Genomic DNA, 12,668 nt, shown 5'->3' on the forward strand with positions numbered 1-12,668 from the left:
CAATGGGCAGTTTAGCATGGCCAATTCACTGAATTGCACATCTTTTGGATTTTGGGAGGAAACCCACACAGACACTGGGAGAATGTGCAAACTCCACACAGGCAGTTGTACGAGGCTGGAATTGAACCGGGGTTCCTGGTGCTGTGAGGTAGCAGTGCTAACCACTGTGCCACCGTGCTGTTGAGATGTTATTGCACATCTCTGGGGCATGTGGGACTTGAACCACGGTCTCTCAGTCCACGGACAGGAGTTCTACCATTTTGCCACAAGAGCCCCTCTATTCTCTGCCATTTTATTTATTTTTTGTAACCTGTTTTTCTAATCAACCTGTTCAGAGATGTTATTATACATCTCTGGAGCAGATGGAACTTGAACCCAGGTCCCCTAGCCCAGAAGTAGGGACACCACCACTGTACCAGGAGAGCTTCATTACACTTGTCTGTGGTGAGTCATGTTATTTGAAGCACCTGGTTGGCTTGAACCCAGAAGCAGGAGGGAATACAATTATAATTGCACACCTGACTTCTAATCTCAGAGCATTTGGCTCTTCTAAAAGGTTAGTTTTGGACAGGCATGTATTTATTTTATGGAAATGTCTATCTGCTCAGTTTTCTGTTAAGCCTACAAACTTGACAATCAGATTAATTTGCTGCTCATGAACACAAAATTGTATGTGGTGGGACATTATGTACAAACTTCCTGAAGGGGATGAATTAAGAAACCACCCAATTAATTGAAATGCAAGCACCAGATATTATGTGTGCCACCAGAAAAGTTCCATAGCTTTCCAAAAGTACCTGCCAGTTGCAGTTGGCAGTTATTTTAATGTAGCCATCTGCCATCTCTGCTCTGAAACCATTACCAACAAAAATGCAAGATGGTCAGAAAGTCATTTCTTGGCACTGCACAACAGTGTTGGGAAAGTTACTTTTGAGTACCAATGAAGGTTCTGGGTGTATTTTCATGGCCACCTAAATTAGTTTATATATTGTCAAAGCATCACATAGCGGAGGAAAAGTTCCCTGTTCTTTATAAGTTTTGTTAATGGCAAGATGATTATAAAACACAAGTTCGATTTGAAGTCAGAACAATCTGTAAAAAATTAAGAACATTTTCTACCTTGAATCAGTAGTGGGGCATTTAGATCAGTAAATATCAAATGTGCCTCTTCAAGAAAAACTCTGCATGATTGAAAGGTTTTTTTCTCTATTTTCGATATCTAGAATCAATCATTCAAATAATGCGATTGTGAAACCTCCTGAGATGACACCACAGGCTGCTGCCAAAGAACTTGAAGAAGTGATGAAAAGAGTGAGAGAAGCCCAGTCCTTTATATCAGCAGTTATTGAACCAGGTATGAGAAATGAGAGTGTGAAAACTTAAATCTCGGATTTTCATGATAAGAATTGACACCAAACAATTTAGCCCCAATACATGTATTTGCTTAATTATTCATTGTTCAGTATTGCAGTTAATGTATGGTACCAAAATTAGACTTGACTTGAAGCTATATAGATTTATATTGAATTATTATATTTGCACATAGGAATGATAAGAAATCATGAAACTACAAAAAATACTATAGCATTGTAGATTGTTTTCTCACAATTGCTGGCAGTTATGAATAAATATAAATCCATATGTTTCCATTGTTTTGTATTGAGTAAGCTAGTGGTCTGTGTCTGGTAATAATTGTGGAACTGGAAGTTCCAAGAGTTGATGCAGGATAACATTCAATTGTGCCTGGCACTAAAGAAAGGTTTTGTTGAAAGAATTTTGATACATTTTGGGATCGTTTGGAGGTCATTGAAGAGGAATTCCAAGGTTGTTCAGAAAGACTGTGAGGATATGAAAAAGCTAGTAGATGCCATGTTAGGAGTGCTGCAAACTCTGTATTAACCAGCAATCAATGGGACCAAGACTGTGCCAGTTGATGAAATATTCTGTATGATCAAGAGGTCCATGTAAGCAGTGTAAAACCACTCACTAAGTACTAGAAATGTAATGCAGTGGTGTTCACATCTCTATTGTACTTTATATACAGCAGAAATCACTTCAGTAAGAGTGCACCTTTGCCTTAAGTAAACCTTATCTGCAGAGAGCCTTCGCACTTGCACCCTCAACTGACTACCTAAAGATCATGATAATACAATAAACTTCTGGTATTTCAGATATGTAATTGTTGCTGGCTTATCAAGTGTGCCAGTTAAAACAAAGTATGCTGTGTTTCATTTGGATGTAAAGGCTGGGAAAGCAACTGAACTTGCTTTCTGTAGTAGGAGAGTCATGAGAAGTTAAGAGCAGTTGGGTGATGCAGTGTTGACAAACTCAGGAAGAAATTCTAGGAATTTAGTAGGCAAATGTTGGAATCAGGGCTCACAGATTCTAAAGGGTTTGAAGAATGCTTTGGATGTGAAGCAACGTGGCTGTGAAAGATATGGGCAGTTTTTAGCTCATTGTCATTATAGCAGTTTGTATGAGTACAGGAGGTGTTACTTTTGCTTCCAGGCAGAAGTACAGCAAAGAAAGAAGTGTGAAAGACCAGATAGACTTTAATAGACCAAGTTAACCCATTCTGTTAAAAATGACAGAGCAGTTCTTGAGAGAGAGTTTCAAGCCAAATCAGTGAATCTAACTTGTGAAGTTTAATGAGCTTTTGATAGTCAACTGAGACATTAACATCTAGGGGATTTGCTGAGAAATCCTTGGGGTTTGTCTTAATTGTATTTGCTATTTGATGTGCACTACCTTGCAGTCCATTACCAATGTTTACCATATACTATTTCTGAGTGTCAGAAATAAGTTGTATGTTCTATTACAGTTCTAAAGAGTGATCTGTTCACTGCCATGCTGTGTTTGTGTCTTATTTGCTTTGCACTTGTTCTTTCCCTTTCACACCTTAACATCTTTTTTTACTCTCGACTATAAATAGCCCCTTTATCTTTTGCAATGTGCCTCGATACCATCTGCTCTCTTGCTTAATAGTGTGACTGTCAAAAGTAGAAAAAAAGTCCATGTTCCAACAACTGTGTTTGCTGACTCTGCACACACTGTGCATCATTTTAAATCACACGAGCAGATTTTGGTGGAAACGGGAGAGATTTTTGGGGCTGGGTTGGCAAAGTGATTGAGGACCCAGTAAGAGAGTTGGGGGCGGAGAAATTGGGTGAAGGGTGAGTGGTTTGGAATCCAGAACAGGGGTTGGTGTGGTAGGAGAGCATGAAAAGGAAGGGTAGGTTGGAGGGAGTGCCAGGAGAGCACTGAAAGAAGACAGATGAGAGGGCCTCCCAGCTCCTGCGCTCTCTTTTTCTTTCCTTCTCTCTCACTTCCGCCCTGCAGTTCCACATGCTGTTTCCTTAACACTTGAAAATCACGCACACTACACTGCACACATGCAGTAATGCATTTGTGCATGACATCACACAAAAGCTACATTTTAATGATAATGCTTGGAATATGTTTTCTCCAATGAACATACATGCGTGGTTGCCCACAGTTGTCGATGTCAATAAATGCCAGTTCTTTTAGTTCTGCAGAAGAGTCATACCACATTCAAAATGCTAACTCTGTTTCTTCACATTTGCCACCTGATCTGCTGAGTTTCTCTAGAATTTTGTTTTCAACTTCCAATCTCTGCAGGATTTTGCTTTTATTAGTGAAGTTCATTGTTTAATCAAAATCATGGAATCGTGTGATTTTTATATCCTTGCAAGTCCCATGGATCTCTAACTTTTTGTCTACTTCAAAAATCAAAGTTTCTGATCCCTAACCAGGTTATAACGTAAATTTAGCAGTCTGGTTCAGAATAATAAGAGTTTAATTCAGTCCTTGAGATAAATTTGTCAATTAAATTCACCAAAGGAACACAATTATGAGAACTTAATGGGCAGTTTAGTAATCTGCATATGAATATTTTCATTTTAAATAGCAGCAAGAGAAATTGTCAACTTTATTTGCAGAGGAAAATATAAATTACATTTGATCACAAAAGTGAACCAATAAAGCATTTTTTAAATTGTCTTTACAGTTTGTCATTGGTTTGTTGTCTAAAGAATAATACAAACAATTTTTTTTAATTCCATTTATTGACCATCCCTGATTTTCTTTGAGCATGTAGCAATGAACTGCCATAAAGTGCTGCAATCTTTGAGATCCCGGTGCATATTCAGTGCTGTTATAATGGGAGTTCCAGGATTTTGACCCAGTAACAATGAAATAATAGTGATATAGTTCCAATTAAGAAGGGTGTGTGTCTTGAAGATGAAGCCACAGTCAGTTCCTATGCATCTGCTGTCTCTATTCTTCTAAGTATTAACAGTCATGGCTTTGGAAGATGCTGAAGAAAGAGCTTTGCTCCAATGTATCTCTTGGAGGTGTGTCCAACTCATGGACAGAGTCAATGTTTAAAATGATAAATGCTGTTTCAACTATGACATTGAGCTGCATTCTTCCAGGCAATTGGAGACTATTCTGTCCAACTCCTGTGCCTTGTAGATGGAGAGTCAGGAGTTGAATTATTTGTTACAGAATTCCCGGTCTCTGACTTGCTCTTTCAGCTACAGTATTCATATGACTAGTCCAGTTATGGTTTTGGACAATGGTAACCCCAGGAATGTTGATGGTATGGGATTCAATGACAGTAACATCAATAAATGTAAAGGTGATACTCTGATTCTGCCACCTAACAGCCCAATCCTCAGTGTTGTCCTAGTTTTGCTGCATGGGGACAGACTGGTTTAGTATCTGAGGACTTGTGAATTGTCCTGTATATTGCACAACATCGGCAAACATCTCCATTTCTGTCCTTGTGTTGGAAGGAAAACCACTGATGAGTTAGCTAAGAATGGTTTGGCCTCGGACACTATCCTGAGGAACACTGCAAAGATGTCCTGAGACCAGGTTGGTTAACCTCTCGCAACCATGTCTTTCTTCCTTGTGCTAGGATTAGTCCCAGCCAAAGGAGAAATTTCCCTGTTTCCCGGTGGCTTCAAATTTGCCAAGGCTTCTTGTGCCATAGACCGTTAAATGCTGCCTTGATGTCAAGGCCATTATTTCTCATCACATTGGTATTTATTTAATTAGATCTCAAAATAATAGCTGCAATAAAGTACCATTAACATTTTAGTACTATTTCTGCTCTTCACTTTTTTTTTATCATACATAAAGTGGAAGAGATGTCTAATTTTCTGGCCACATAAACTGTGTATTTCTATACAGCTTGCTGAGTATCATTTATTTTTTTTTAAAGCTGCAGAAAAGGAAACCGATGAGAAAGACAGAAGATCACGATCCTATTCTCGATCTCGAAAAAGAAGATCTCGTTCCAGCTCAAAACAAAGGTGAGGCATTAAACAAACTATGTTTACATCAGATGTTAATACTCTAAGGATTTAAAGTTTGACTAAATATTTTATCATTTGGATTTATGCAGCAGTTTGTTAAAAATGTAAATCCCCTGTTAAAACTGGTAATGTCTAAATATAGTAATATTTAAAAATGACGACGGTATTTCATTTCCTTTCCACAAAATCCCTTATTGTCAGCTCTTCTTATTACTGTCATGTCTTATGTCCATTTTTCAGACATCCACTGTTTCACAGCGTATACTTGTGACATAATACAGGACTGTGCCATTCTAATTCTTGATCAATTTCTTTACCTAGTAAAAATATGTATTAAAATGTTTAAATGGAAATGTAAACATTGTTGCAATCAAAATTTGATTTGGGACTAGGTATAATAAAGTAAGTACAATATCATAGTCACACATTTTTCACAAAAAATACAAATGCTTTGAAAAATATGTAACATTTGTTGACCAAACATTTTCCATGATAAATACTTGGTACAATTTTTGGAGGAGGAGAAGCAAAAATGCAACTGTAAGATCTTTTGAAAGAGTGAAGTTTAATAGAATTTGTGTAATTGTTTGACATAGGTATTGACATTATTTTCTGGAGGCATCTGTAAATATGTAATATGGTTTACTACAAATATTTGTTGGCATTTTACAAGAAGCAATACACTGGATTCAGCCTTTCATGACTAGCATTCAGGGCTTGAAAGGTACTGATCAGCTTTTGTGCACAGAAAGATTGGCAACTAATACAGTAGTTCTCTGGTGAGTTAACATTGTGGGATCTGGAATTGCAAAACAATACGAATGGCAAATACTTAGCAGTTGACCCAGTTTTCAATGGCTGAAGGTTAAATCAGGCACGGTTCAATTTAATCATATCTTGCACTGTTCGGAAATTGAAATCAAATATTCAGATAGCATTCATCTTAAATGCTTATTTTAATATATTCACATCCAAAGAAAGAGGAATAAACATGCTACATATGAGTATATTAAGTGACCATCTTCTATCCGACATTTAATATATTTTTTTAAAATTTCTATTATTTTCATAGAACTTGTTTCATTTTTGGGGTTTTGATTGAGAAGGTAAGCATTGGACCAGTTCTAAAGCAAATAGCACGGGGTTTGGTTTGGAAATAGCATCAAGCTAGTTCCTGGTTATCATCTAGCCATCTTATAATTGCTTCCTCCTACAGTCATCCTGATTGGTATTGAAGTCTTTCTCCCAATTCAAGCATGCAGACTGATTAATCCAAATAGTTTCAGTCTTGAAAAGGTGATTCCTGTAGTAAGTTTCAACACTGCTGTCTATATCAATTTGATTTTTAATTCAATCTCAGGTTTATTTTAATATTTGTGACATGAAGTAATTATTTTTTCCTGGTCCCTTTACAAAACTTGAGTATTATATTTATTGAATACTGCCTAATATTTCTCACTGACCTTTCTATGATGAATCCTGAATGAAGATTTGCATTAATACAAAAATAAAAAAGTTACAAATCTGTTTTGTGCAGCATACCTCTAATTGGTAAATAATAAATTAGCCTGCCATTTTGTGGTATTTTCTTTCCCCTAACTGCAGCTGGAAGTAACTTGCTGAAACATGATACTCAGTGAGTACGATGGCGTTATGCAGGCTACCTCCATGAACTCAGAATGGCTGATCTGATGATACATGTGAGAGAAATTACAGGTTTTTGCTCGTCTTTCTTTTCAAGATCTTGAAGTAGCCACAGTAAGAGTGACATAACTGCATTGTTGTAAATATACTTCCAAATTCCTTCGATAGTAATTTTACTGTATAAGCTTTTAAACCGGGCTTAAAACAACAGAGGTTAGAAGAAAATGAAGAACAGAGTGGTATAAGAAAACAAAATAAATAACTGAAGTACGTTTGTAATTTTTAATGATTGCTTTGTAGCAGTATTAGCAACAAGCCATTGAATATGGAATTTGTCCCAGAAAATTATGGCTAATGATTAAATGTTATGACAAAAAGTATGAATGAAGATAAGATTTAAATATGTAATTTGAAGATTGGCTGGCTTGAGTGAATAGTGGGAATGAAGAATTAGGTGGAGGTTGTGGAGTTTGCCTGCATTTTTTTAAAAAATTGTATTTTGATTGAATGGATTAATAAGATGTAGTCCATGGTGAAATGGATTGTGTGTCTATGCTGCCTGTTGGTCTGTGTCTGTCTTTCTTTTTCTGTTACCCCTCTCGCTCTTCTGCTCTGCATTTCCTTAGCAGAAGTACCTCTTCTGTCTGTTGCTAATAACTGGGATAAACTCCATTTTCAGTGACTTATTAATAAATATTTGTATTACCATGTTATTGGGTATGAATTACAAAAAAAACTAATAGCACTATCACTTTGGTTGTTACTATAAGTGTAGATTCTGGTGAAACAATTAGATCTCTCAAATTTGTTTGTTTTTGAAAATTCTGTTTGTCAGAATTAGAGATTTTAGCAACAACACAATGAGGAAAGCCCAGAGGTACATGGGAAATATTTATTTTTCCACTAACATCCACCCTTTTTTTGCATTTAGATGCCTCTTTAAGTTAATGACTTTCCTACCCTTAACCCTCCCCACCCCCTGCAGTTGAGCAGCTTCCATAAACACTTTGTCTACGTATTTGGTTCTGTTCTAAACTTCACCTTCACAACATGAACTGCTGGATTCTTGTCCTGATGTTTCAAGAAATTGATTTCAGTTCACTTTTCTCAATCCTGTAATTATTTTCTTCATTATTTGTTCTTCGGCTATGGGTGATGTTGTACGACAACATTTATTGTCTTTAGAACATTGAAAATAGGAATGATTAGTATGGGATTGAGGTCACGTTGGCCGTACCAAGTAAGGATGACAAACTGAAGTTTCTGAACGAAGTTATTGAACAAGTTGCATATTAATTTAAGTTCCACAACTTGCTAGGATTTGAATTCACAACTTATATCTTCCTAATTCAATCCTTTAACACTTAGATTTGTATTCTGAAGTATCACTTTTGGGAACCTGAAGATCTGTTTCTTTTCAAAACATTTTACTTGGACATTTGCTTGACACTGAGATAATGTGGCTTTCCTTGTATTTATTCTAGGGCCAGCATAGTTTTCTGATTCATGAAAACAAAAAAATATGTGCTCTTGGCTTGACCTGGAACACTGAGTATTTTTTTGTCGAGATAATGGTGCTGAAAAAGCACAGCAGGTCAGGCAGCATCCGAGGAGCAGGAGAATCGACGTTTCAGGCATAAACATCTGGAATCATCCTGATGAAAGGCTTATGCCCGAAACGTCAATTTTCCTCCTCCTCGGATGCTGCCTGACCTGCCGTGCTTTTCCAGCACCACACTCTTCTCTGATCTCCAGCATCTGCAGTCCTCACTTTCCCCTGAGTATTTTTTGTGTCTTGATAGCTTCAACATGCCTTGTGAACAATTTGTATTCAACTGATTTTGCAATATACCCAAGATTGCTTGTTTCTTGTTCACCTTTCATTTTAAGGATATGGGCTCATTTAATCGAGTAACATTCAAAATTTCTGTTAACTTCTGTTGTGGCAAGCTCTGTTATACCATACAGTGATTAATGGCACTTATAATATCTCAACTACACAGGACAAATTTGTGGTTAGTTTACACATCCAAGACATTTGATTATTAGAACATTGTAGAAAGGTTATTTCATTCACTTATATTGATTTCTTCCATCACATTTGTGGATGTAACTGTTCAGTGAAAGAATCTTTATAATTGCACACTAAAGGCTGATTCTTTTTGCTGATCTTTCAAAAGTTAAAATATTTTTGCATATAAAACTAGAATATCTTGAAAGATAATTTTGTGACATTTGAAAATTATAATGCTACTATGAAAGCATAAATGATATTCGTTAACACTCATTGAAAAATGCTAACTTGGAAGTCATCTCATTAATTAGGATAAACTAACCACTTGAATGGTTTTATTTAATGAACTTAAGTGCCTGACCTAGTTTCTGTTGAAAATGGATGCATTATATTGAAGATCCTAATGAAAAAATAGGCGATGGGTTAGTTATTCCATTACACCTTAATTCCTGATTTCAGCCATTTACAATTGTAACCAGACATTGCATGTCTGATTTTCCCTTTCTCCAATGATTGATAATGTGAGGACATTTTCTAAGGATTCATTGCTGTTCTTCTGCGTGATATGTTGCTGAAATATTGTTAATGCCAGTGACATGGTTAGAGTCCAATCATTGAAGGAGTGTGACCCAGTTAATGCTAAATTCTACTAATTTCATTAATTAGAAAACTTGAGCTTTCAATTTGTTCCTTCTGAACATGTCCTTTTTCAAAGAAAATTCTCGTAAGTTTATTTTTAAAAAGTATACTAGAAATCATAGAAGTACACTGAATGTGTCTATTCTGTCCTGGAAAGCTCCTTGCAACGGTTCTGAAGGTTTTCATTAAATGTAGTGAGAAAAGGTATTCTATTCCTTGAACATTAACATAGTTCTTTGATTCACCTCTGAAAGTATACCTGCATTGATCCACTGACTAAGTAAGGTAAAGCCACTTTCAGATTTCAATTTGAGCCATAAGTGCATTTTTCCTATCTGTTACTGATTCCATGTTTAATTTGGTGGGAACCTACTGCTTGGTTATTAAATCAATTAGATATATTAAATTTGCAGCATGCAAAACTTACTGAAACACGCAGCAGCAGTAAACAAAATCTCTTTCTATTATGCTAAATTTGCAACATGCTTAGTATTAGCCAAAATATGTTCTTAAATTAGCTTGTAAACATTGAAATAATTTACTCCAGTAGTGGTTATAGCACTTAAACTCACATGCTTTTAAACAAGTGGCAGATTTCATCAATATTTGGATCTAGATTTTGTGACTGTTCATGACTTTCACAACTTTCAGCTCTTTCTTCAGGATTGTTTGCATTTCTGTTCTGAATGCACATCCAACAATCCTTTTATCAGGAAGAGCTTTGGAAATTAAGAAGACTGACCTGCATGATCATCAGAAAAATTCTCAGACCTCTCACAAATGGGAACAGTTTCTTCTTATCTACCCTGTCCAACTCCTCATAAGATTTGACAGAGCCATTCAAAATACTTTAAACTTCCCATCCCAACCAAAGTACCTGAACTTTGGAATGATTCCTGTGAGTGAACTTTTACTCAACCTTCTCTGAAGCTTTCATGTGCTTCCTAAATTGTGCCCAGAACTGGATACTATACTACGGTTAATTCAAACCATTACTTGATATAGTTTAATCAAACCTGATTTGCTTTTGTACTGTATGTCCTTATTTATAAAGCCTATGATTTATTTAAGCTTTATTAGCTGCCTTTGTACCTTGATATATGTGCAGGAATATGCATAGGTCACTTTGTTCCTGCATGTCCTTTTTGAACTGTAACCATCTCCATGTTGTTTACTCTTTCTTCCGATCATAATTCATCATTTCACATTTCTCTGCATTAAATTTCATATACACTTGTCTGCCCATTCCATCAGCCTGTAAATATCCTCTTGGAAGTTAGTTATCATCTTCACAATTTGGAATGTTTCCTTATTTTGGTGTGTAGTTTGCAACCTTTGAGATTGTGCCCTATATAGTCAGGTCTAAGTCGTTGAAATAAATTAAGAGAAGCAGTGAATCAATACTTTTGGGGAATTCAAGCTCCTTTTCAATCCAAAAAAGCGATTGTTTACTACTATTCTGTTTCCTTTAGCGAAGTTTGTATCCCTTTGTTCCAATGGCTCTAATTTTGATAACATGGCACTTCATCAAATGCCTTCTGGAAGTCCTTTTTCTAGTCATCTCCCATTGACCATCCATGGCATTGCAATCTCTGAATTCCTAACTGTCTGTGTCCTTGGGATTATTATTGGTCAGAAACTGAACTTGGCTCACCATATAAATATTGTAGTTACAAGAACAGAACAGAAACTGGAAATAATGGGGCAAGTAATTCACCTGTCTCCTTGAAACCTGTTGTCCATTTACAAGGTACAAGTCAGAACTCTGATGGAATCTTCTCCATAAGCTCAGCCCCAAGAGAACACAATAAATTTGTTGCATTTCAAGACCAAGTAGCCTGCGTTATAGATACCACATCCACCATTTTCAACAGTTACTCTCCCCACCACTGAAGTAAAATGGCAATCTAATATTCATAAGATGAAACGCTGCAATTTATGATGGCTTCTTTGACAGCACATTCCATACCTGTGTCCACTACAGCCAGGAAGATGAAGGGTAGCAAAGACACGTGAACACCACCACTTGCAAGTTTTCCGTCCAAGCCACACACCACCCTGACTTGCAATATATTGCCATTGCTTCACTGTTGCTGCATCAAAATCCTGAAACTGTCTTCCTAACAGCACAGCACTATAGATGTACTTACAAAGGACTTCAGTGATTTGAAAAGACTATCGCCACCATCTTCCCAATGGCTGAGCAATAAAGGATAGTTTTACCAGTGACATTATCGGAGTTAATTTTAAAATAGCCTTCACTCAATAGTATAATATTCATCAGTGATCTAAGATGTGTAATTCACTGGCCGCTGATACCACCATCTTAAGGAAGATGGAAAGACCATGGCCAGCACCTCAGAAATTTCAATACGTATTTCATCTGGTGACTTACTGATGGCATTTGGGAGTCTGGATAATGGACAATATTTCCTCTTCAAATCTGAAAGCATTGTTTGTTCTACTACTAATTTGAATATTAACCACTAGTCAGCATCACAGCTTCCATGTCATCACTGGATATGGACACCCATTAACCAGACCTGGATGTACAGTGCCACTCATGATATTGCTTTCTGTGGTAGCTGTCCAAGGAAAAGTACTGTTTGTATAGTAGTTTACATGATGACTAGAATGCTGAAAACTACTCGGCTGGTTTATCACAAATGGGTATTTTAAAGTTGGGATTTTAAACTGCAGCACTTTGAAAGAAATGTTTAGTTTTGTTTTACATCAAAACTAATATGAGGCCAGACATTAATTTATAAAATACTGCATGCATTTATTTTTTTTTTTGAAACTGTTGCAATTGTGTTGTGACAACAAAAGTCTTCCCACCTTTATTCTTCAGAGGCTCCAGGAGTAGGTCACAACACAGATCTCCTTCAAGACACAAAGATAGGCATGATTCTAAGAGTCCTCATACGAAGCGTTCACGATCAAAAGACAGGCACCAATCAAAAAGCTGTTCCCCATCAAGGTAAATTTCTGTTACGGTTTAAAATTTAAGGAGCCAAATGTCAACTTGT

The 12,668-nt window shown here is 36.5% G+C and overlaps 1 protein-coding gene across 1 annotated transcript in view; it reads left to right on the plus strand.

Annotated features, from left to right (window-relative positions):
• The window catches only part of srek1 (splicing regulatory glutamine/lysine-rich protein 1), a 69,708-nt gene that overhangs the window by 28,216 nt on the left and 28,824 nt on the right, over positions 1–12,668 (plus strand). The window contains exons 6-8 of the mRNA XM_072595732.1: positions 1,224–1,354; positions 5,249–5,339; positions 12,491–12,619. Of these exons, the coding sequence (XP_072451833.1) occupies positions 1,224–1,354; positions 5,249–5,339; positions 12,491–12,619 (351 nt within the window). The remainder of the gene's footprint in view (positions 1–1,223; positions 1,355–5,248; positions 5,340–12,490; positions 12,620–12,668) is intronic.

This window comes from Chiloscyllium punctatum, chromosome 2 (genome assembly GCF_047496795.1).
Source record: "Chiloscyllium punctatum isolate Juve2018m chromosome 2, sChiPun1.3, whole genome shotgun sequence".
NCBI classification, from domain to species: domain Eukaryota; kingdom Metazoa; phylum Chordata; class Chondrichthyes; order Orectolobiformes; family Hemiscylliidae; genus Chiloscyllium; species Chiloscyllium punctatum.